A 27,023-nucleotide genomic window follows, 5' to 3' on the forward strand; every position below is an offset into this window, starting at 1 on the left:
TCTGTAGATTAGGCTGGCCTCAAACTCGAGAGCCACCTGACTCTGCCTCCTGAGAACTGGAATTAAAGGCATGCACCACCACCAACCAGCTGCAGTACACACTTTTCACTCAAAGCAAAGGTAAGCAAGGAAGCACAGTGAGACCTCCCTCCAAAGATACAATATCTAGTGTATCTTTGAATAAAATATAAAGCAAGGTTTACTAATTTAAAAAACAAATTATCCACTGTACCTAGGACTCCAATAAAAATGGATCCCAGGTGGACCACAGCCTAGCGATGCTCAGCTACCTAGTTGATTTGAAAGAACAACGGCTTTCATTTCCTTAGTTCCCATATAATGAAGATTTCAAGTCTAGCTTATTGTGATACGGTAAAATACAGCAAAACCTTTATGAACTTCCCAGATTCATCCTTTGCCTAAATGTAATTAAGATATAGGATATTTCCAACACTAGGTAAAGGTGACTTTGCTTAATTTTGTCATTCCAACTCAAGAATCACTGATTTGTGATTCTAGTTTCGCTTTCTATGAAATCACATTAGAATGATGCAGTATGAATCTTGCGGTTTGAGAGTCTGCACAGCATGCATGTGCAGGTCAGAGGACAACTGCCAGGAATCTGCTCTCTTCCAAGGGCGCCAGGATCAAAACCGGACTGTCGGGTTTGCAGGGCAAACTTTTTACTATCATGCTGGCCCTCCCTGCATTCAGTTTGTAGGAACACTGAGTTATACACTCAGTGTTACACTGTAAGAAACTGCCAAATTATTCCTTTAACATTCCTGTTAACCTTGTGTTATTGCCAATGCCTCGGTATGCTCAGTTGTATAGAATACTTCTTTTCAAATAAGTGTTATCACATTAACTGAGTTCCTTAACAAGAAACTGTAAAGTGCTGGAATTAAGTGTGTGGGACCATCCCTTGCCCGATTTAAACAAACAACTCATGCTATGGGAAAAGAACAGGTGCTCCACCTGGCTAGTTACAAACACATAAATGCATTTAATTCATGTCAAAAGTGTAAAGTAAAGCCGAGCGGTGGTAGTGTGTGCCTTTAATCTCAGCACTCTGTGAGTTCGAGTCCAGCCTGGTCTATAAGAGCTAGTTCCAGGAGAACTAGAACTACACAAAGAAACCCTGTCTCGAGGAACAGGAAAAAAAAAAAAAGTATTAATCCAAATCCAAAGGTTCACTCTTCATCACCATAAAGGAAAAAGCAAAAATGTTTACCCTAATTACAAACTTATAAACGTACTTTTCATCTACTGGATTTTTTTTTAATGCAAAAACGACAGTAAAATATATCATTCTAGTTAAAGAGGGCTAATGAGATGGCTCAGTGGTTAAGAGGACTAAGACTTAATTCAGTTGACAGCCATCCATTACTTCAGCGCCAGGAAATCTGAAGCCCTTCTGACCTCACGGGGTACCAGGTACACACATGGTACAATACATACACATATGCAAAAACAACACAAAATGAATCTGAAACTTTAAGACAGGATTTCTCCCTTAGCCATCCTGTAACTTGCTTTGTAGACCCACCTGCCTTTCTGCCTCCCAAATCTGGGATTAAAACTGTACCAGCATGCCCAGATAGCAGTAACAGTTAATACACACATGCACACGGACACACACAAAAATGTACTTTTATGTTCATTGGTGTGGTGCCCCCATGTATGTCTGTGTGAGGGTTATTATAAGCCCTGGAGACAAGTGTGAGCTGTCATGTGGGTGCTGGGAATTGAGTGTTTTTAACCTCTGAGTGATCTGTCCAGCCCCACCATTAAGAATTTTTAATCAAACAAGAATCCACATTTTAATATTAAACAAAATATCCTCAATTACTCGACAATGTTTATAAGACAAAATTTAATGAAAATTGGTCAGTGAGTATATACGGTTTATGGTGCTCGTCATATCAAACTCCACAGAAATGTAAAAGAGAAGAGATGGTGAAGAAAATGTTACATATTGTCATCATCTGATTCATCTTCTTCCTTCAAAGACTCCTGTTAAATGAAAAAAAGTGTGTTTTAAGTTTTTCATCTTGCTACATCCTATGGAACCTGCATTTTAAATGCAGGTAACTACAAACTCTTATTTATACCCAAAAAATACTACCTTAGCCAGGTGGTGGTGGTACACACCTTTAATCCCAGCATTTGAGAGGCAGAGGCAGGTGGATCTTAGTAATTTTGAAGCCAGCCTGCTCCACAAATGAGTTCTAGAACATCAGGACTGTAATACAGAAAGCCCTGTCTTGGAAAAACAAAAAACAGTAACAAAACAAAGCAAAATAAAACTACCCTAAAGATAACCCAGTAATAAAGTCTATTGTTCTTAAATGATTGACTATAAAGGCACTAAATGTCCTGGGGCGGGGGTGGACTTAGAATTTTCTTTTTGTTTCTCTGCGCTGACTAGGAACTAGATTTGCAGGCCAGGCTGACCTTGAAATCAGAGATCCACCCGCCTCTGCCTCTGAGTGGTAGGAACACCACCATAACTGGCAATATTGGAATTTTTAAGTAGAGAATTGTTTTTGTTTTTTTAACTAGGACAACTCTATCCCCTCTAGAGGTAACCTAAACACCTGTTATACTTTGTTCACACATCAACTAAGTTAGCTTATGCTGTTGCTTACCTTGGCATACTTCTCTGCTTCCTCCCTTATATCTTTTGGAACAATTTCATGTCTTCCTTTCGTCACTGTAAAGTCAAGCCATATATTAAAAATGAGGACTGTGATTTGTAATGCCATTCACTCCCCCTAATGTACACGTAGGTAGGATTCACGCTTTGTTGTTTCCTCCCCCCAATATTCAACGTTCCCAAGTTGAGCTGACTTGAAAATAACAGTAACGCCACAATCTCGACAGCGGATGTTTCAGTGAGAACTGTTTCATTAACTTGTCTTAAAGTGCAAATGAATTGTAGAATGCATGAATGTCCAAATGTAACTTACATTCACCAACCCAGCTGAGCTCCAGTTCAAAAGCTTTGTCCTTCACCTCATCATGTACTATATAAATTCTACAAGAGAAAAGGAGAAATCAACAACACGAGTCCTATGAGCAGTGAGTACTAGGAGGATATTTCATGCTTGCTGCTATTTATAAAATGATCACTTTCCAGTCTAGTTTGAACATTAGAAAAGAGAAATTAGGAGCTGGCAAGACAGCTTGGTGGTAAGAGCACTTGGGTTTGGTTCTCGGCACCCTCGTGACGCTGGCTTACAACCATCTATAGCTCTCCTAATGGTATTCAACACCCTCTCAAGCTTCCTTGGATACCACATACACACATGGTACATACAAGCAAATACTTATACACAGAAAATAAGATTTTTCTTAAAATGGCAAAAAACCTAGAAGTAATTATATACCTCTGTTAATCAAGTTCAGTTTATTTTGATAGTGTTTTAAAGCTTCAAATTAAAAAAGTCATCTCAGCCGGGCAGTGGTGGCGCACGCCTTTAATCCCAGCACTTGGGAGGCAGAGGCAGGTGAGTTCGAGGCCAGCCTGGTCTACAAGAGCTAGTTCCAGGACAGGCTCCAAAGCTACAGAGAAACCCTGTCTCAAAAAAAAGCAAAATAAATAAATAAATTAATTAATTAAAAAGTCATCTCAGAAAGAAAAGACTCAAGTTGGAAAGGCCATCATGAACTAGGTGCGTTTTCGAGATACCCATTTTTTTCTATTAAACACATACCTCAAAATCTGACCAATAATTTAAACCCCCTGTCTAAATGGCTTAAATTAAACTAAAACTAGTTCTTATGATAGAAACACGAAAAATAAAGCACATAACTAGTTACAGTAATAGTATAATCAATTGAGTATCAGCTGACAGCAATATCTCATGCTTATAGTCCCAGGAAGCTACGACAGGATCATGAATTAAGCTGCTTCCCCACCACCCACACAAAGAAAATCAAAAAGTATCCAAAACAAAGCTTTCCTTGTCCTTACACTTACTTTTGGAGGCTCTGGGAAAGCCTTGCTCTATACTATATAATACTACAAGAAAGTACCTTCATTACATATGAAAGGATGGCTTCCTGAGAGGGAAGGAATGCCTACCAACCACACAAAAGAAAGAAAGGCGCAGAAGGGCTGACTTCCAATAGGAACTCAGAGACTGCTTCAGTGGAAAAAAAAAAAAAAAAAACTGGATTCTATCATATTCACAATATTTCAAGGAAATGACTTTCACTTTCTAATGTAATCTAGCTCTTAAAGAGAATGACTTGCAATCAACATTTGCAAGAAAGATGCACAGACTAAAGGGTATATATATTTTGTGACTCACTGTGACACTACAGCTTCCTTGGCAAGATTTTTTTTTTTTTTTAATCTTTTAAATTTTATTTTGGGGAGGAGGTTACAAGGGCAGAGGGCGGATACACAGGAATGGGGAGATGAGTGGGATCAGGCTGTATGATATAAAACCAATAAAATATCAATAAAAAGTTAAAAGAAAATGACTACTTGCTTCACAATAAAAGGTGAATGGAGAGAGATGAGTCTTGGCAAGAACAGACATAGCAGGAAACATAATCCCTTTGTGAAAGTATAAGCACCATCTTTTTTTATTATCATAGAACCCATATTTTTCCTTTTTTCTATTATAAAATACAAAACCTAAAAAAATACTATTGCATTAAGAACCAACACAGTAAACTTTTCAGGTAAACTTGAAAAGGTATCTACAAGATAATAGAAGTGCCTGCATTCTTTGATCTAAAATTAATTTTTTTGGGGAAGAGGTCTTTGAAACAAGGTATGTAGCCCTGTGTAGCCCTGGCTATGCTGGAACTCACTCCATAGACCAGGCTGGCCTCTAACTAAGAGATGGCCCTGCCTCTGCCTCCTGAGTGAGTAGGTGTGTACCACCACACCCTGCAAATTAATTATCTTTTTGAATTATCACAGCCCAGTGTTCTGATTTTATTGTTTAGTATTTCAAAATTTGTTACACTGGACTCACTCCATACCGTAATAGAAGTCCTGTTTCCTTCAATTGTTTATAAGTTCTGTTAAAACAACTTATAAACACCAGGCAGTGGTGGCGCACACCTTTAATCCCAGCATTTGGGAGGCAGAGGCAGGTGGATCTCTGTGAGTTTGAGATCAGCCTGGTCTATAAGAGCTAGTTCCAAGACAGGCTCCAAAGCCACAGAACAACCCTGTCTCGAAAAACCCACCCCCACCCCCACCCCCAATAAAGAGCTTCTTAAATCACACGCAGAGATGACTATAAATCTACAAAAGAAAGTTAGTGAAGCTAAGTGTGTGGCTCAATGTCAGAACACATTCAGTATGTGTGAGGTCCATGTTCAAGTCCAGCAACATATATACCCACACAGTGTTTAAGCACTGTTTTATAAAAAACATTTGGTAGATTTATTTACTTTATGTGTATGAATGTTTTGCCTGTGTGTGTGTGTGTGTGTGTGCTTTGTTATTCGTGAAGTTCAGAGAGGGCCAATCCTAGACCTTCCTAACTAGAGTTATATATGGTCACCAAGTGCTCTTAACTGCTGAGCCATTTTTCTAGTTCCTGTTAAGTATTCAAAAGTAGAAATTTTTAAATGTCTATGTCCTCTTCCTATCTTTGTTTTTTTCTCTTCTTTTTTTTCTTTTTTTTTTTTCTTTTTTCTCTCTTCCTATCTTTGAATCCTACTACATATACACAAGTTTAATTTGTCACAAGCTGTTTTTCTCCATCCAATTTATTACTTTAAAAAATATATTAAACAATTAATTAAAATACCTTTATTAAAAATATGAACTCCAGAGGCTGGAGAGATGGTTAGGTGGTTAAGAGCACTGGCTGCTCTTCCAGAGGACCATTTCATACTTTTTGAACTTTGAACTTAAACAAGCCCCACCCTGATGCCCACTCACACCATGATTCCAGAAACACACCTGCTAAAATAAATCAAGGCCTTGAGACTGTTCTTACCACAGCTTTCAGAGCCAGCAAGCAGACAGCACATGGCCAACAATTTAAATGCCTCCCACCCCCAATCTGTAAAAAGTGCCCAGGGTGGCAGGTTCTCCCTCCCGGAGACACATAGGCTGGTCTTAAAAGTACGGGAATTAGAATGGGGTCTGTGGACTGCAGCCACTCAACACTCCTGTATCCCCCAGGAGCCCCACAGAGGGAGCTGGCTGGAAGATGCAACCTCAACCAAAACAAATAAAACAATGAATAGCTCGGGCAGGACAGGGAGGTGTTAAGTCTCCAGGGTGGTTCCCTCATGGGAGACACTGGCACACCTAAGCTGTGTGCTTGGAGTGGCCCAGCTGTTGCATTGCTGTGCACAGAGATGCCCGGACAGACAACATGAGACTAGAGGATTGGAGGTGAGCATTACAAGGGTGCACATTTGGTCAGGTAGGTACCTCCAAGATGGAACAGCAGGGGCTCTGGCTTGTTACAAGCTTTATTTCTCTACCCCATTCACTCCTTAAACATGTAACTATCCAGGCACAAAGGCATGTGCCTTTAATACCAGCAAAGGTAGAGCAGGTGGAGTCTCTTGATTTCTAGGGCACTCATGGTTATGTTGTGAAACTTGTTTCTAAATAAAATAAAGATGTAACTTGGAAGTACTCAGGATAGGGGTTTATCTCAGTGGTATAGCACATGCTTAACATATATAAAGCTCCATGATCAATTCCCAGTATACACACTATGTATAAAAAGAACATTTTCAAACATAACAGCCTCTTAAGAATTAATGTATACAGAGATTAGGTCAAGTAAGGTTTTTTTTTGTGGGTGGCAGATAAAAAGTTTCAAACAACTTACATTTTTGCAACTTCTTTAACTACATCACGGCAAGTCATTTCTTTCATCTAAAAGAAAAGCATACTAATTAATTTTGTGTTATATGTAAGACCGGAAATAGTAATGCACACCTTTAATTGCAGCACTTGGGAGGCAAAGACAGACAGGTCTCTGAAAATCTGAGGCCAGCCTGGTCAACGTACCAAGCTCCGGAACAACCAGGGTACATATAGACCCTGCCTAAAATACACACACACAAAGAAAAAAAAAGGGAGGGAAAGGAAGAAACATGTAAGCTATTTGATTAACTATGTTCATAACTGGTATTAATTACCAGTACTCTTTAGGCTTGAACAATAGCTTAGCTCAATTAATTACATACTGAACATATATACAGGTGGTTATGAACTACAGGTGTTGAAAACTGATCCTCTGCAAGAGCAGTAAATGCCCTTGACCAGTGAGCCCTCTCTCCAGCTCCAGGGACAACTTCTAAGATACCAAGAATTAGCCTGGCGGTGGTGGCGCACGCCTTTAATCCCAGCACTCGGGAGGCAGAGGCAGGCGGATCTCTGAGTTCGAGGCCAGCCTGGTCTACAAGAGCTAGTTCCAGGACAGGCTCTAGAAACTACAGGGAAACCCTGTCTCGAAAAAACCAAAAGATACCAAGAATTAGCCAGGCGGTGGTAGGGCACCTTTAATACCAGCACTCAAGAGGCAGATGTAGGCAGAACTCTCTGAGTTTAAGGCCAACCTGGTCTACAAAGTGAACTCCATGACAGCCAGGGCTGTTACACAAAGACCCGGTCCCAAAAACCAAAACACAAAGATTTAATCAAGCAAGTTATTAAAGAAATTATATTCTATATATGATATTAATACTAAAATGATTTTATTTCCTTTGATTTCATAAAAAATAAAAGCACAGAGCAAAATTAGGAAGAATGAAAACAAGGTAAATAAGAAGCTAATTTCAGGTGATGATTCAAAATTAATGGCATATATCACCACCCCTGGTACTTCAAGTAGCACACCATGGCACATGATCTCATGCACACGAACACGCAAAGTTAAACAATGTAATTTAAAAGAGGGGGGCCAGAGAGATGGCTCAGCAGTTAAGAGCACCGGCCGCTCTTCAGAGATCCTGAGTTCCATTCCCAGCACCACAGGGTGGCTGGCTCACAGCCATCTATAGTGGGATCTGATGCCCTCTGCTGGCATAAAGTTGTACATGCAGATAGAGAACTCCACACATAATAGATAAATAAAACTTTAAAATGTACTAATCAGGGCTGCGTAGTGACAGTTAACCAAAATCAAAAAAAGTTGTTTAATTAGAAATCATTCATTGTTCCTTCAAAATCTGGTTGGGTATCCAGCTGAGGAGTCTGAATACTGTAGACATTAGAAGAACCGGTCAATGTGACAGCATACAGCTGTGATGGCAGCACTGGGGAGGCTGAGGGGCAAGGGTATAGAGTTGAAATATAGTTACAGGTTTTAAAAAGTGTTTAAGTAAATCGGCTTTCATTTTTCAGATACTAATGAAAAATTATAATACTCATAATGGTTGAAGATGTAGGAGATTTAATTATGTTATCTTTTAAAGAGATTCATTAATATTTTGTTTGTTTTCTGGTTAGGACCAGCATCCATGTCGGCAGCTGGCACCACTGCGTATTAACTCCAGCTCCGGGGAGGTTAGACTTTCCAGCCCCTGGAAGCAACTGTATTCACAAGTATTCCCTGCATATAGTCAAATTTTTGAAACTTCACAAAACAAAAGCAGACAATAGTCAGAATATTTTTGGGAAAGCAAGTTTTAAAGAAAATACTCTACACTAATAACATCTGGTTCATGGTTCACAAAGGAAGGTCGATTTGCTCTGAGGTAAGATCTCAGGGTGGCGCAGGCCGGCCCGTTGGCAGCCCGGATCTCAGGGACAGCTGCAGCGCTGTGCCACATGGAGAGGCCTAGTTTCAACTTTCATCTTTCTTTAGGTGCAAAGTAGGGAAAGCACTTGAGCAGAACCAAGATCTGTTTTAAAGATTTATTGATTTATTGTGTATACAATGTTCTGTCTGCATGTTTGCCTGCAAGCCAGCTCTCGTTAAGGATGGTGGTGAACCACCTTGTGAGTGTTGGAATTGAATTCAGAACCTCTGAGAAAGGAGCCAGTGCTTTTACCGCTGAGCCATCTCTCCAATCCCAATGTTTTGTTTTTATTTTGGGGGGTTTTTTTTGGTTTTGTTTTTGTTTTTCAAGACAGGGTTTCTCTGTGTTGCCCTGGCTGTCCTGGAACTCAGTCTGTAGACCAGGCTGACCTCCTCAAACTCAAGAGATTCACTTGCCTCTGCCTCCTGAGTGCTGCACCATCACTGCCTGGCTTGACACTAAGATTTTTAAGAGCTGTGTCCAAAGACAAGGTGTAAGAGGAAAAACAAAACATCTTTTATTGCAGTTGATGTAAGAATGGACTTCAAGAATTTTTGTTTAGGGAGCTGGAAAGATGGTTCAAAGGTTAAGAGCACTTGATGCTCTTGAAGAGGAACCCAGGTTCATTCCAAACATCTACATGGTGGCTTACAACCACCACTAACTCCAGTTCCAGGGAACCTGAAGCCTTCCTTCAGGTCTCCTTGGATACTAGACACACGCAGTACAGACATGCGCACAGGCAAAACCTTCTTACACAAAAAGTAAATCTTTAAAAAGTTTTGTAACTTTTTTGCTCCCTGAGTCTTAACAAAAGCAGTCAAAATCATGCAAGGATATATGATGTAAGTCATAGATAATACATTGCCAGGTTTCTTATTTAACCTGTTCACTTCACAATGTCTAAACATAAGACCCCATGATACTGTTAGACTAAAAGGTTTGTAAATCTCATATAGAGAAACTTAGCGTTCAGTATACTTTACCTGAAGCTTCTCTATTTCTGTCTTTGCAGCTTGTCTCGCTTTGCCAATGGCACAGCCCCAATAGCCCTATATAAAAGGAGGGAAAAAACAGTTAGTATACATTTATCATTAATAGTTACTATCTGCCTTTTATTTGCTGGTTGTGGTGGTGCACACCTTTAATTCCAGCACTTGAGTCACAGAGGCCCTTGTCTCAAAAAGGAACAAGTTAAAGAAATAGCTGAATACATTTACATGAATGTCAAGGAACTTGAAATATCAAACCTAATTCTGGAAGGATCTAGATTGGGGCTGGAGAGGTGACTCGGTGTTTTAGAGCACTTGCTGCTCTTGCAGAGGACCCAAGTTCAATTTCCAGCACCCACATGACTGTTTACAAACATCCTTAACTCCAGTTCCACGGGATTCAATGCCCTCTTCTGACCTTTGCAGGCACCAAGATATACATACACAAAAACAAAACGAGTAAATCTAATTTAAAAATTTAGGTTGGTCCCCACCCCTGCGCCCTGTGCTAGATTTTCAATCCAAAGCCTTACAAACGCCAGGCAACTACTCTACCACTGAAAAGTACATCTGGCCCTATATTCTGTGTTAAGACATAATACAATGATGAGACAATCACATACATACTCAAAATACTGTTTACTAAGTAGTTCTGTAAAGAACAGCCTGGAAACCAGCAATAAGTTTTCTCTACTACATAGCAATATGGTCATTAATATAAAAAAACTACTTTCCTTAAATGAGTTTTGAGTATTCTAAAAATACTGTGAATTGAAGCCAAGATCTTACATGACAGGCAAGCATTCAACCATTATGCTATACACAGGTGTTTCTTTTACTTTTGTCTTTAGTAAGCTGTCAAGATCTTTTTGGATGGCTCAGGCTGGCCTTCATCTTGTAATCATCACCTCCCCGAGTAGCTGGGACTACTGGCTTCCATCACTATGTCCAGCTTTAACTAAGTTTAATAAATTTTATATAACACAAATGAGATAAATGATAATGAAATGTCAGTTAACTGCAATAGAATTTTAAATAATTAAAAGTTTACTCACATATGAAACCCCCGACGGATCAATCATATAGAGTTGTGGACCATCATTCACACTGTAAGACCCTAACATGAAACTGCATAAAAACAAACAGTTTACAACATGGTTTTCAATCACTGAATGCAAGGCCACTATAATGAAACTGTAAAAACTATTGATTTTTCTGATAAACTGCTAAGAAACAGATAACTTATAGTTTGTCTTTGGTAAGACAGCTTTAATTAAAAACAAGTATTAAAGTACAGTATTCAACATCCATGGACTTTCTTATGTAGTTTTTTATTCTGCAATGTCAGAAATGTAGCAAAAGGAGTAAGGACAGGAAATGAGAAAGTAACGAAAGGGCCCGAAGAGCAAAATCGCTGCACACTACAGGGCTACGGGCACCGTTATTCATCCCCAGTGTTCCTCTAGTCACTGTTCTGCAATGGTCAGAAATAGCTCAGTGTTTTATATGTTCAACAAATGAAAATTAGGTTGGTAAATGATCATGAATTACCAATTTTCTGAAACTGTATTTCCTTTGGAGAAATCAGCCTCATGTTAGTTAGCCTATCACATCACATGTAACATCCTAAGAGCCAACCATCCCAATCTGTGCCCAGCTTTTCCTCACCCAAACCGATGCAACTCCTCTTTCAGAATATAAATCTGATCATCATTTAAAAACCCTTTGACATGTCATCTCTTTTATTTTGGAGTTGCTGCACACTCTGCACATCCGTAGTGTTATTTCTGCACAACTTTTACCACCTCTGCACTCCCTAAATACGGTTCCCACCAGCACGTAAGATAGGCTTCACCCATTCCCCCGATATTTCATACACATTCTCGTCAGCTCTCTGGAAACAGATCACTCCTTAACTGCTGCCCCAGTATATTCAGTACCAATATCCAGATCCTGCCATTCCATCTCTAGTGGCTGTTTCATCAGTGCGACATCTGTACCCCACACTAATGACTGGTTCATGGTATATGCTCAAGAAACCACTATTGCTAGAAAGGAGCTGATGAACATGGAACTTAGTTATAGTGAAAGGCATTCTATAAAGACAAAAGAGGTTTCATAAGTAATTTAAATGAAACCCATAACAAATGCTATACTTGGGTCTAACATTGCTAATGAATAAAACTGAGGTTTTCAATAGATGTGTCACTGAAATATGGGTGGTAAGCAACTTAAAGGCAGGATTACATATAACACACACACACACACACACACACACACACACGACTGTGATAAAGCGTAGCCAACTAGGTTTTGTTTTCTTTACTTATATCCCAGGTTGGTCTTTACAATGTAGCTAACAATAACATCTGACCTTCCCCTCTTGCCTCCAGTCTGTACCAAGATTACAGACTTTACTACCATGACTTTCTTAGGAGTTGTTAGAAAATAGACATAAGACGTTACTTGTGATACACAAGCACTCTTGAGTTACACGTCAAACCAATAAATTAAATGTCTTCACTTCAAATATAGGCATAACAGTTCTCCCTAGAATCCTTAATACAATGTTAATACCTATTCTATTTCTTGCTACAACTGAAATCCCTTTTTCTATAGCAAACACTTCATCTTAACAGCAAAAACTATGGCTATCCTAAATTTCGAAATGTAATTTTGTACAGAATCATTGCTGACTGCTTAAAAAACATACCACCTCCATTTAGAACCATTTTATTTAAGTGTTTAAACAGTTGTACTACATGTCAAGATAGAATGTACTGAGTATCAGGGACTTAACTGCAGAGAATTTATTATAATTAGATTAAAATCATAATTACAAGTTTTCTCATCACTTCAGGACTATGATTCCTTTCACTATTCCAACACTTTTTAGGATTTTTTTGGAGACAGGTTCTCTAGATAGCAAGCTTTGAACTACTATGTGACCTTAGCTGATTCTGACCTTAAGGCAATCCTCTTGCCTCAGCCTAAAGCCTACAATCACATCCAGCTTATAAATAAATTTTAATGGTTGCCTACAACTTCCTGGTGAGAATTTATGTTCAGAGTGTCTAAGAGGCTAACCTGGAGCACTGGGGAGGCGTCTCAGGTTTCGTTGCATAAGCATGATGCCCTAAGTTTGGATCCCCAGCATCTACAGAAAAGAATGTGGTGGTGCATGTCTGTAACCCAAGTACACTGGTGGAACAGATATTAATAAAAGGCTAATTTGTGAAAAAAAATTACTGTATAAATACGACTCAAAGGTCTCACAAAATTTCATACCTGCAGCCAAAAGGTCTAACAGCACTGTAGAGTGTATAAGCGTGTACGTACATGGCCACTCTGTCTGCAAGATGCTGTAATTATGGGGGGGGAAAAGACCTTATTAATATATTTTTATTACTATTCAAAAGGTTCCTCAACATATTATCAACTTACTTTGAGAGGAATGTTATAGCCAAAGTTAGATCTAAAGTTGGACGCCTCTTCTCTTGCTATGTCTGCTAAGGAACGAGCATCTGCCAGCAGACCTGCAACTGCCTGGGGGATAAAGTACCAATTTAATAGACATTTCAGTAGCAAACCAAAAGGCAAATCACTTATTATAAATACCAATTAGATACTACCTTTCCTTGAAGGTCTTTAAAAGGCATCTGATGCTTTAGTGTAAGACTATAGCTAATTCACGGCTCAACTGCCCACTATTCAGAAGTGACATTTCTATCAGAGTTCACTTCCCAATCACTACCTTACTGTAAAGGGTGAAAACAAAACTTCGGGGCTGGAGTGAGGGCTCAGTGGTCAAGAGCACTCACTGGCTGCTCTTCTAGGACCCATGCTTAATTTCTAGCACCCATGTGGCAGCACACAACTGTCTACAACTCCAGTTCAAAGGATCTGATACCTTCACACCAATGCACATAAGTTAAAAATAAATAATGTTTAAAAAAACAGAAAAGAAAAACACATTGATCTTGGTCAAGGTTGATTTTTAGCTTAAAGCTGTACATTCAAAAAAGTTACTAAAAGCCCCATGGGCTAATAACCAAATTTTTGCAGCCAACTGGCTAACAAACTGCAAGGAGAAACTAAAACACAACACACCATTATCTTACAAGGTAGTTGCTTAAAACTAGATACAAATGAATCTCTAAATTCAAGGGCGGCCTAGTCTACAGATCAAGTTCCAAGTTGGCCAAGACTACACAGAGAAACTCTGATTTAAAAACCAAATAAAGAAATAAATACCCCAAACCAAACAAGTAAACAAGAAACACACTACAGTTCCTGCCAATCCAATAAGACATGCTAAGGTACTGAAGTAAATACCTACCTATCAGTGCGGAAAATTTAAAGTTTGAAGAAAAGCTTCTCACCAGAGTATCTTATTCAAATAAGCTTGCTCAAACAAAACAAAAGCCTCTTTTTACATTGGTGAAAATTTTTTGTGAGGTCTAAGAATTGTTGTGCCACTTTGGAGATGACAATTTCAGAAAGAAGAAATTAAGCCTTAACCTTCTCTACCTCTTTCAGTACCTAGCAGTTTACTAATTTCTGGGTAGCTTAAGCAGGCCTTGAACTTAGGATCCTCCTGCCTCAACCTCTTTAGTAACTGGAATTACAGGTCTGACTACCAGGCCAAATCAAATTTCTAAGGATGGAGAATGTCATCAGTTTGATGTCTGTACATAACAAATAGGATACAGTTTTCCAGCAGTAAAAGAGTATTCAGAGGAGGACTGCAGAACCACCCTCTACCAGCTTTCTTCTGATCGACAGGTTTCATCAGAACATCACAAACACTAGCAATAATGAATCTGTTCAGGAGAAAAAACGGTTGGAAAACTCCTTAAGAAGTAAAGAAAAGGCCTTACTCCCCACTATCAATTCTTTTTCAGGTGTAGCATCACCTCTTTTGGAAGCAAAGCTGCCACTGAATGTTACTATGTAACAGGCTCTGAAATAACAATAAAACTCAAGTTTGAATCCTATTCTTTCTTCAGTAACTGAGGATCTGTTAGCTCATCTGTAAGGGTGGGATGGTCAGGATGAAATAATATGAATTATGTGATGAGCCCATATCGCAACACCTAGCACAGGTTGTTTCTTCCCCTTCAGGTAGCAAAATTAAGACTAGCTCGTTAAGCCGGACAGTAGTGGCGCATGCCTTTAATCCCAGCACTAAGGAGGTAGAGACAGGTGGATCTCTGTGAGTTCAAGGCTCCAAAGCTATAGAAAAACCCGGTCTTAAAAAAAAAAAAAAAAGACTAGCTCTTTATGATTATATTTATGAAAGTTCTTATGGAATGAAGTCAGTTATCTACATATGACTTCAGTACATACCTGTAGTGTATTTATGGCGTGGCTTACTTTCAGACAGTTTAGCTATCAGCTGCATAAACTTGGAGATGTTGGAGATGCCCAAGGAGCTATTAGTGTACTTCTCCTTTCACTTTACATCATTTCCTATTCCTAGACCTTCCTATAAAGTATTCTCATAACATTTAGTGATGATCCCCATGATGGATACAAAAAGTTTAACATTCTCCAATATTTATACATCTGGTGATATATGCTTAACATAAAATGGTGATCTCATTTCTGTATACTCTAAATCACTTGCTCATCCTTAAGGCAACTTGAGTTTTCTTATCACCAGTAAGGTTATGAAATTATTTTTTGTTTTTTTTAGACATTGCATGATCAAAGCCCAATAATAAAATTCACTGTTGTGGCTGCTCAATCATATGTTACTGTCTTAATATTAAAGAAATGAATAAATTCTTAAAAACAGACTGTAGGGGATGGAGAGATAGCTCAGAGGTTAAGAGCACTGGCTGCTCTTCCAGAGGTCCTGAGTTCAATTCCCAGCAACCATATGGTGGCTCACAACTATTTGTACTGAGATCTGGCGCCCTCCTCTGGCATGTGGGCATACATCGAGGCAGAATGTTGTAAAAATAATAAATAAATAAATCTTTTTTAAAAAAAAAACAGACTGTAATGTATTTCGGTTCTATCAAAAGAAATCAGAAAACCAGGATGAACATTTTAAAGTGTGATCTTACCATTCCAACATGTCGATCAACATTAAAAAGTCGTTTATTGGAGCCTTCTTCATAAAGTTTAGAAAGGACTAATTTTTCTACACCAAACACAACACCATCTTTACATCTGATCCCAATAGCTGTACTGAAAAAACAAGAAACTTTTTCTTAGCTGAAATAGAAGAAACTGAGCTTACATATAAAATAAATAAAGAAGAAGAAAATCAAAGGGTTGGATACAGTTCAGATGACAGAGCAATGGCCTAGCTTATGAAAGCCCTAGGTTTAATCCCCAGCATCGTATTTCAAACAAACAAAAGGTGTATGCATATTGGTAATCCCAGTACTTGTGAGGTGGAGGCAAGAGGATCAAAAGATCAAGGTTATAATGTTTTTATTTATGGCAAGTTCATATATGAGTACCTAGAGAGTTAGAGGCCAACCTAGACTTTGTCTCAAAGCTGGGGATGACACCTTAATTGGTAGAGTTTGCCTAGCAGGAATGAAACCTTGGTTCAATCCCCAGCCAAGCACAATGGTGCACACCTGCACCTGCACACCCAAGCACAGTAGACAGAGCGTCAGAAGTTCAAGGTCATTCTCTTGAACAGTGAGTTGAAGGACAGCCTAAGAGGCAAGGGACCCTATCCTAACAATACACAAATAAAATGCAATGTATAAAACACAAGAAATACTTTTAAACGTATTTTTTGTTTACCTTAACAACAGTTTATTAAATTCATTTATTTTCTGTGTGTGTGTGCATGTGTGTGCTCTCACATTCATGTGCACGGAGGTCAGAGGACAACCAAGGGAGTACTTCTTTCATTGCACCATGTGGATCTCAGGGATAAAACTCAGGGCTGGTGGCAGGTGCCTTTATTCACAGATGGAGTCATCTCATTGGCCCACTTTAAAAGATTTAATAACTAGCACCAGGCGGTGGTGGCCTTCACCTTTAATCCCAGCACTTAGGAGGCAAAGGCAGGTGGATCTTTATGAGGCCAGTCTGGTCTAGAGAGTGAGTTCCAGGACAACCTTGACTGTGACACAGAGAAATTTATCTCGAAAAAGGGAAAAAAACAAAACCAATCAAAAATTAGAGAGCAGGTATGGTGGAACCCTGTCTCAAACAACAATAAAAAGACAGTCCTACTATGTAGCCTTTGGCTGGCCTAGAACTCACAACAACCTGCCTCTGTCTCTCAACTGCTGGGATTAAAGGCCCACTGAGATCTGTCTTGAAAAAAAAGAAAGAAAAAGATGTATAACATACACAGAAAAGATACACTACATGGAAACTAAAAACAATCTGTTTTTCTTTTCATCTGCTTTTTCCAATTTCTCTGCAGTAAGTATATACTGCTTCTAGTAAATATGTAAATTAATGAAATGTATGTCCTGTTACAACTTGAATCTTCGTTTTGGTATTTTGAGAAAAGGTTTATGTAGTCCTGGCTGTCCGGGAAGTCACTACACGTAGATCAGGATGGCCTTGAACTCATGGAGATTCACCTGCCGCTGCATCCTAACCCTGCCTGGCAAAACTCAAATTGTAATCTCAAGTAAAATATGGATGAACTGTATGATATTTCAAGATTAAAATGTTACTTGGGGCCCAAGAGATGGCTCAGAGGTTAAGAGCACTGGCTGCTCTTCCAGAGTTCCTGAGTTCAATTCCCAGCAACCACATGGTGGCTCACAACCATCTGTAATGAGATTTGGTGTCCTCTTCTGTCCTGCAGGCAGGTCACTATACATAATAAATCTTTTATAAAAATCGTTACTAATCTCGCCATACTCGGCTCTTGTGTTTGCACTCTATGTGTAGACCAGGCTGACCTTGAATTTACAGCAACGCCTGCCTCACAAGTGCTGGGATTAAAAGTTTGTGCCATCTCAAAAACTAAATTGTTACTATTTTATTTCCCTCTATTTACTGGTGGGGAAGAGTACAAGAAAATCCAACCAGGCTTTTCATATGCTAGGCAGGCGCTTTACCACTCCGCTACATCGCTGGTCCAGTTTTTCACTTCATTCACACTGTTATTAATTCAAATATGTAACCATATTATTAATTTTCCAAACTTACAATTTTGTATTTGAGTGCTAGGATCTACACTCTGCCTCACACACACTAAGCATGTACCACTAAGGCTAATCCAGCCCTGGAGGATCTGTCCTGCTTTTGTTCTGTGTGTGATGCTGAGGATCAAATCCAAGGTCTTCTGCATGCTAGACAACCACATTAACAGCAAGCTACACTCTGGGCCCTTTCTAAGTTTTGTTTTGTTTTGGGGGAGGGGGTGTTTTGTTTTCAAGTTTTCTCTATGTACAGCCCTGGTTGTCCTGGAACTCCCTGTGTAGAACAGACTAGCCTGGAACTCAAAGACCCACCTGCCTCTGCTTCCTGAGTGCTTGGATTAAAGGTGTGTGCCGCTACCACCCTGATCTCCTGAATATTTTTAAACTTCAGTTGGTTGAACCTGAATGTGCGGAACTCATGTGTAAAATTTGCTAACTGTATTTACAACTATAATCCATTTTAACAATATTAAATAGGAAAAAGGTCAGTAGTTTATCATTAGGTATTTGTTGTTAAAAATCAATAAATTCTCCTGTCAATTTGTACTTCTTTTCCTTGTGTGGTGCTGAGGGTGGAACCTAAGACCCACACATGGTCTATATTATCAACCAGCAGGCCCCAGATACTGGCTAATTTATTCAAGAACTTCGAAAAACAGTATTATTAGCCCTATTTTACAAATGAAAAGGCTTAGGCAATATATATATATATACCCATAATCAGCAAATAATGTATCAATGGTCAAACTCAGGTGTTAAGACTTCTCTTGTTTGGGCTTCTGCCAGCTCCAGTCTGCCTAAGTGTCTGGTTAGGAACACACTCACTCAAAGTGGATTTTTTTTGGTTTGTCGAGACAGGGTTTCTCTGTGTAGCCTTGGAGCCTGTCCTGGAACTCACTCTGTAGACCAGGCTGGCCTCGAACTCATAGATTCGCCTGACTCTGCCTCCCAAGTGCTGGGATTACAGATCCCACCATCGCTGGTAAGAAGACAATTTTAAGGCCTAGGCAACATAGCAAATCCTATGTGAGTTTTGGCTATATACTGCATATATAAAGTAAAATAAAGGTATAAAAATCCATGGGGCTGTTAAGATGACTGAGTGGATAAACATGATGACCCAAGGAAAGCTTTTTGGGTCAGGCAGTGGTGGCGCACGCCTTTAATCCCAGCACTCGGGAGGCAGAGACAGGCAGATCTCTGTGAGTTTGAGGCCGGTCAAAAAAAAAAAACTTCAAAACTTCTCTCTCTCAAAAAAAAAAAAAAAAAAAAAAAAAAAAAAACCAATTTCCGGTTGGGTATGGGGATGCACTTCTCTACAAATACTCGGGAGGGAGAGGCAAGTGAATCTTTCTTTGTAAGTCTGTGGTCTAACAATCTAGTCTTTGTAAGACTTTCATAGCTAGGCTCTTTAAGAAGACTAGAGATTATCATCTTGTCTTTTCATATAACCATCTAAGAGCATACTATCTTTATTATTTTTTTTAAATTATGCTTATGCTTGGGGGGGGGGGAGAAAGACACACATGTGCGTGCACACATGCAGAAGCCTGTGCAGACCAAAGGTGTCAGATCCCAATGAGCTGGAGTTATAGGTGCTGGGAATCAACTCAGGTCCTCTGCGAGAACAGTACAGTCTTAACTGCTGAGCCATCTCCTCCAGCCCCCTAAAACAATACTTCATAAACCAGTTATAATCACAGCATATGTATTTCTAGTGTAGTGGTTTTAGGCGCCTACTTGTATGCTTCTAATTATTTTGGTATTTCCTAAACTTAACAGGTACTCATAGAGGCAAAGTACTTTCCTATTATACATTCCAACACAAGAAAAACTACATCATCCTTCTATACAAAATACAATCTTAAAATTATTAGCTTTAAGGTTTCCTACCTGTTTAAACACCACACTCGTTTATGGGGTGCTGGAGGTCAAATCTGGGGCTTCATGCGTACTACACAGCACTTACCAACTGAACTACACACTCGAGCTTCTTTTTCCTTTTCCTAAACATTTCTTTAAAAGATTTTCATTTATAATGTATGTGCACATTTGTTAGTATTTGTGCACTAAAAAACAAAACAAACAAAAGATCTCAGCTGGGCATTGGTGGTGGATGCCTTTAACCCCAGCACTCAGGAGGCAGAGTCAGGTGGATCTCTGTGAGTTTGAGGCCAGCCTGTTCTACAAGAGCTAGTTCCAGGACTCCAAAGCTACAGAGAAACCCTATCTCAGGGGGGAAAAAATAAAAACCTTGCCAGGCATGACGGCATACACCTTAAAACCCAGTAGTTGGAAGGCAGAGGCAGATGAAACTCCTTATGTTACCCTGACCTACACAGAGTTCCAGACAAGTCAGCACTACACAGTGAGACTGTTTTTTAAAAATATAAGGGCTGGAGAGCTGGTTCTGCAGTTAAGAACATTGGCTTCTCTTCCAGAAAATCAAGTTTCAATTCCCAGTACTCACATGGCGGCTCACAACTGCCTATAACTCCAGTTCCAGGGGATCCAAGACCCTCAACACAGACATACATGCAATCAAAACACCAATGTACATGGAATAAAAATAAGTTTAAAATGAAAAAGCTAACAAGATGGCTCAGTGGATAAAAATGTACCACATAAGCCACCTGTTTGAACCCTTGAACCCAAGTAAAGATAGAAGATCTATTACAAGAAAGAACTCTGGAGAGGACTGAGATTATGACAGACGTGGTGGCGCACGCCTTTTATCTCTAGCACTCGGTAGGCAAAGGCAGTTGGGTCTCTTGCGAGTTTGAGGCCAACCTGGTCTACAAAGTGAATTCCAGGACAGCTAGGGCTGCTACACAGAGAAACCCTGTTCCTAAAAACAAAAATAAATAAATTAAAATATAATAAACAAAGTAGAGATTACTTCAGAGTATGATATCTGTCCATGCTAAAGCAATATACAAAGTCTAATTACCAAAACATACAAGATAAAAAATAATTCCTGGTTAAAACACTGACTTCAGTAAGGCCATGCTTCTTACCTACTGTTTTCCACGGCCTTCATAGCATACTCAACTTGAAAGACTCTTCCATCGGGAGAGAACGTAGAAGCCGACAGGTCATACTAACAACAAAGAGAGCAACAGTAAGTTTACAAGACATATCCTTGCCAACAAAGTCATACAACTTTTCTTTCTAAATAGCTCAAACACCAGGACTATGTCGTATCCTAATGGAAATTGTTTTGAAAAGAAAGAAGTATGTTCAGCTGTTGCTCAGGGAAACTACACACCTTAGATTTCTCCTACTGAAAAGTGATGGGTCCAAGGAGCAAGAGAGATGGCTCAGCTATTAGGTGCACCTGTTGCTGTTGCAGAGGACATGGGTTGGGATCCAAAGCCCTCTTCTAACTTCCATTGGGCATGTACACATATATACATGCAAACAAAACACTCATACACATAAAATCCTTTAAAAAAAAGTTTAAATAATGGATGCAAATTTTAAGAAGGTCAGAACTTTCTCACACAAGATTCTTTATTAAGTACTACTGCTGGATGTGGTGGCTCATGCCTTTAATCACAACACTCAGGAGACAGAAGTAATACAGTCAGGGCTGTTAGAGACCCTGTCTCAAAAAAAAAAAAAAAAAAAAAAAACCAGTATTGTATGGTATAAACAACGTTGAAGTCAGATCATTTAGAACTGTACTTGAGCCAGGAGCCAAGGAAAGACCCTGGTTAAAAAAAAAAAAAAATCATTTACCATTCATCAACATTTAATGAGCATCTACTGCATTGAGTCACTACATGGGAATATAAGACCATCACCCACAAAGTCCTTTCTACATTCAAATCAGAGGAATCACAAACCTAGATGGATCAATGCATTACAAGTTTGATCAAAGTCGGAAAAAAGAAAGATGAAAATAAAATGGAAGGGACATTAGGAATTACCACAAACTGCCTCTTCAAGGAAAGCCTCGCTAGGAGTCAGACCTCTACAATGGCTTGGGACTTCAAGCCTTAAGGGAGGGATGAGCCTAATCCAAGCCAAGGACTAGGTGTCTTGTAAGTGGGGGAGGAACAAGCAATGGTGAAAAGATACAAAACACCCTGAAGAGCCAAACCAGTTAGGCGAGGCAGTGTACATTTTACTCTTGATGCAAGGGGAGGTGCTGACCTGAGGAGGTGGAATGACCTATTCAATAACAAATGTTGTTTGTTTTACATTCATCTATAGTACATGTGCCATGGTGCACATCGAGAGTCAGGGGACAACATCCCAGAGTCAGTTTTCTCTTCCTACCATGTGGAACCTGAGAATCGAACTCAGCACTTTAGGGATTGAACTCAGGTGTTAAATGCCTTTACCCAATGAATGAGGCATTTCACAGGCCCAAATTCTATGCATTTATCTCCCTGGCTGGAGAGACACTCAGCACCTGCTGCTCTCCCAAAGGACTTGGGTTCAATTCTCAGCACCCACACACTGGCTCACAACCATCTGTAGCTTCAGTTCCACAGGACCTGACCCCTCTTCTGGTGTCAGACAGACAACAGGCACAAATGTGGTGCAACATACATATACATAAAATTAAATTTAAAAAAAATCACTCTGGTTTTGAGTTGAAACAAATTTAGAGGCAAGGCAACAAAGTGTAGTGTGGAGCTCAGATATTCCAAATAGTGGCTTTGACTACACCAGAAAGGAGGAAACCTTTTGAGGACACAATCATAAAAACAAAAATACTTGTGGAGCTCGGGATGGAACTCATCTAGCACGCACTAAGTCTGGGTTCAATCCCTAGGCATGTAAGTACACACAAGGGAACACACACACACCGGTGGGGAACAATACGTTCAGTGTAAAATGAAAAAGCAATTAAAGACAAATGCCAAATTTTGCTTTTCATTTGATCATGAGAATTGGACCACTCACTGAGCTGAAGACTACAGGAGACTGTCCAACTAGAGAATTCACAATTCTACCTTAATAACCACTTCCTGCTTCATGTCTAAATGAGGATAAAAATCAGCACTTGAAGCTGGCACAGGAGGATGCAGAGCTCTAGGCTGGCCCAGGCTTCATAGTGCGGTTCTGTCTCAAATACCTCCCACCATAAGTTTTTTAAAAATCGAATATAGTTAGGATTTGGAACTTAGTGGCTTGCTTCTTGAAGCCCTGGGTTGGCCTTCCAGCAATAGGGGTTTGAAAAAAACTCGATGGGACAGAAATGATCAACAAATATGGTATTTTCAACCCTTGGAAGATGTGATGCCAGGAAACAAGCCGGTGAAACTTCCTAAGGTTCAGGGTTATAAGTTTCATACTAAAATACTCCCATGGTTATATCGGCTGATGGAAAATAACGGCTGCAAAGTGAATCTGCTGTGGGATTATATTACTGAGCACTAATTCCAAAAAGAGTAGTACATGACTAGTTACCTCGTAACAATGAAATCATTCCAAACACCAGTAAGTGATTTAATTCTGAGCATCAAAATTTGTGAGGTTTTTTTTTCTTTGTTTTTGTTTGTTTGTTTTGAGACTGGGTCTCTTGACATTGTCCTGCTGTCCGGGAACTCATTACGTAGACCAGGTTGACCTAAAACTCAGAGATCCTCCTGACTCTGCCTCCCAAGCGCTGGGATTAGAGCGGTGCACCACATCAGGCAAGCTTCAAAATCTTGGAAGAAACAAGGATAACCAAGAAATCTATTATTCATGACCTCTACTACACATATAATCAGTAGATATTCGTTAAGTAATTTATACATGGAGACAAAGTTAAGATGGGCGTAAATCTTGCACACGGGGTATATATAGCCCCAACAAATTAAGAAGCCCAACCTGTAAATCCTCAATGCCTTTTACAAAAAATCTGAGGCACTGATGTCCCTAGATAACCCCTGCCTAAAATACTTTGTTCGGGAAAAGCGGAACAGAGGAGAAAGGCGAAGAACTCATGAGCTCGAGCCTTCTTCGAGGTTGTCACGACACGTTTCCAGGGACTGTTTGTGCAGGGACGGGAAGCCAGCGGAGGCCCGTGAGTCAGCAGCACCGCGGCACCGGCACGGACTAGCCTAGCCCTACGATGCGCTCGAGGCTCCACCCGGGGCACTGCCTGCACCACGGGCTCGCAGGGGGGGCTCTCGAGGGTCGATCCCGGGCCCGAACGCTCGCACGAGGGCCCTAGAGCCGGTCGCTCGAGTGTGCACTTTCGGTTTCCTCCAGCAGCGGAAGAAAGTGACTCAGCAACCCCCGTGGTGGCTGCGCGGGGGCGGCCACACCGGGCCCGAAACGCCGCGCAGGAGCCGGGGTCACCGAGACGACAAAGCCGCGGGTCCCCAGGTCTCGGGAGGCGCCCGGCGTGCAGCGAGCTGCGGCCCCGCACTCCCTTCAACGCCGACCCGGGAAGGCGGCGCCGAGAGACTCACCCCGGTCCCAATGGAGCTCATGGTGCCGACCCCGGAGGCCGCGCAGCGATCCCAGGCCTGAAGTGCGGCTCCGACGCGGCTCCCTGCGCAGGCCAGTAACAGGCTCGCCCATTGGCTGCGCTCTCCACCAATGGCCTTCCGCTTCGAGGCTAGTTCCGCGAGCTGTGTAGAGGGTTGTAGGTAAAGGAGGAGGCGAGCAAGGGGCACGCGCGTGCGCAGAAGCCAGAGAGGTGGTTCCTTGGAGAAGCTGGTAATAGTGTAACTGTAATTGTTAATGGAAGCGCAAAGGTCAGAACCTGGTCCCTAACAGTCCCCAAGGCTTGCGCACCTGTCCTCAGGAGCCCAGTTACACAGACAAGAGTACTTCAAAGCCGGAGTAGGAGATATATTCAAATGTGGCCACTTTAGAAAGAGGAATAAAAAGGCACAGCGACCCACCCCAGTTCACCTTCAGAGTCCTGACATGACATTTGGGTTTAAATAGAAGCAAGTGGTACGGATGCATAACTAAGTAGCCCTGGCCGAGATGAGATCGCTTGTCACCGTGGTTTCATCTTTAACCTCTCCTGCGATGTGGTGGTCTGCCAGGATGGATGAACGGTGAAATCTGTGAGAGAAAAGTTGTCCCTCTGGCTGGAACCATGCGACAGCCTTTTCCTTCCCCAGCATGGAGAAGTTCCAGTTTCGTGGAGTCTTATTAGAGAGAGGTGCACAAGTGTTTCTTTAAAAGATCTTCATTCCTACCAGGAAGATTACAGAACTACATTAGAACAGGCTAAAGAGCGGGGCGGTGATAGTGCTCGCCTTCAGACCCAGCGCTCAGGAGGCAGAGGAAGCTGTGAGATGAAGGCCAGAGTGAGTTCCAGGAAAGCCAGGGTTACACAGAGAGACCCTGTCTGGAAAAAGGAAAGAAAGGCTTGAAGAGCCTTGGGAAGTCCACGTGCCAGGCTCCTTCTAGGAACTATCAGCTCAATACAGCCTATCTTAAGAACTAAGGGGCAGAGGGGCAACACATAAATCAGAGCAGTGGGCACGGGACCTGACCTTGTAGTGGTTAGATTTTTTAATCCGTTTGTAAATAAAATGGCAGAAGCATGTTTTAAAATCCTGGAGACTTATTTTATGTAGCCAGAAAACATTTTCCAGCATGGTGATGCAGGTCTATAATCCCGATATTCAGAAGGGTGCGACAAGAGAATCCATAGCCAGTTTGGAGTACAAGAGGCCCTGTCTAAAAACAAAACAAAAACGAAAAACCATCATCATCAACAACAGAAACACATTGAGAGAGAGAGAGAGAATGCACTATCAGTCGGCTTTATTTTAGTTTGTTGTTTTGGCACAGTAGAGTTCAAGTAACTGAGACTGGCCAAAGATGACCTTGAATTCCTGACGCTTTCTGCTACCTCCTAACAAAAGCTGGAATCACAGCCCTGGTCCATCACACCAAGTCTCAGTAATGTTTTTCATAAGCAAAGACAATCCAACAGTACACATTGCTTTAAGTTGTGTTTCAGACTTATGGGAAGTCTGGGAAGAGGTTGTGTAGCTTTTACCTTTCCATGGCATTGACGTCTTTTGTTGTGGTGGTGGTTTCTGGTTTTTCAAGACAGGATTTCTCTGTTTACTGTGCTGACTGTCCTGGAACTCGCTTTGTAGACCAAGCTGGGCCTCGAACTCACTAAGATGTGCCTCTCTCTGTCTCCGAAGTGCTGGGATTAAAGGCCTCCACCACTGCTCGGCATTTTTTTTGTTTTGTTTGTTTGCTTTTTTTTTTTTTCCTATTTTTGCTGTTGTTGTTTAAAAGGTATTTGTTTTTATTATTTTAAATTACATGCATGGGGTGGGAGTAGGGGAGTGCAGATGCCTGCAGAGACCAGAAGAGGTTGTGAGCCTCTTGACTTGGGTGCTGGGAACAAAACTCAGTTTCTTTGGTTCAATTTTTAAAATTATCTTATTTCTGTGTAATAGATACATGGAAGGATAACAGCAACACGATGGGAAAGCTATCATAGCCTGTGTAGTGGATACACGGAAGGATGAAGGCAGCATGGTGGGAAAGCTATCGTAGCTTTGTGGACACTCAGTTATGAAGAGTGATTTGAATATCGTGGTAGCAATGGCCATAAAATGTGTGAAAAGATTTCAGATATGTAGGCTTTGTTGGATAGCTGGATGCAGAAAATAAGGGGACAGAGGAAATTCAGTTGTTCTTCCTACTAATAAAACTTTGTGAATAATGGCTAGGCTTCATTCTTTAACAAACAGTTAAATAAAAGATTTGGATTCACTTGGAGACAGTCACTTCACCTAATTCTGATTAAAGCATTCGAATTGTCGTTTAGTGTGGTGGCATGGGCTTGTAATTTCAGAATTTGGGAGACTGAGGCATGAAGATCTCTTCAGTTTCAGGTCAGCCTGGACTATATAACAAAATTTTGTAAAAAAATAGCCAGGTGATGTTAACACATGTCTTTAATCCTAGCACTCGGGAGGCAGAGGCAGGCATATTTCTGTGAACTCGAGGCCAGCCTGGTCTACAGAGCAAGTTCCAGGACAGCCAGGCTGTCTGGAAAAGGCTATTTTCACAGGAGGATTCACCTTGAAGATAAACTGCTGGTAAATAGTACAAATTTCAAGGATCCGTTTAAACGTTCACATCATTTACTACCTGTGCGCAATTCGTGGTATTTGAGAGCTTAATGCACTAGCTGCATCAGTAACTGAGAATG

At 40.6% G+C, this 27,023-nt stretch overlaps 1 protein-coding gene across 2 annotated transcripts; it reads right to left on the reverse strand.

Moving 5' to 3' along the window:
- Positions 1–1,859: 1,859 nt before the first annotated feature.
- Psma3 (proteasome 20S subunit alpha 3) lies at positions 1,860–24,444 on the reverse strand. 2 transcript variants are annotated; one of them, XM_038336449.2, is made up of 11 exons: positions 24,292–24,444; positions 20,893–20,975; positions 15,812–15,930; positions 13,182–13,283; positions 13,026–13,099; positions 10,793–10,865; positions 9,732–9,797; positions 6,828–6,874; positions 2,973–3,040; positions 2,652–2,716; positions 1,860–2,016 (listed from the first exon to the last, which is right to left on the reverse strand). In XM_038336449.2, exons 3-11 carry the CDS (start codon positions 15,812–15,814, stop codon positions 1,972–1,974), a joined length of 543 nt encoding a protein of 180 aa, XP_038192377.1. In that variant the 5' UTR covers positions 15,815–15,930; positions 20,893–20,975; positions 24,292–24,444; the 3' UTR covers positions 1,860–1,971. The 2 variants fall into 2 exon arrangements, with proteins under 2 accessions (XP_038192377.1, XP_038192376.1); XM_038336448.2 differs by having other exon boundaries at positions 15,812–15,935.
- Between the last annotated feature and the right edge of the window lie 2,579 nt (positions 24,445–27,023).

The sequence above is a fragment of the Arvicola amphibius genome, chromosome 7 (assembly GCF_903992535.2).
Source record: "Arvicola amphibius chromosome 7, mArvAmp1.2, whole genome shotgun sequence".
NCBI classification, from domain to species: Eukaryota; Metazoa; Chordata; class Mammalia; order Rodentia; family Cricetidae; genus Arvicola; species Arvicola amphibius.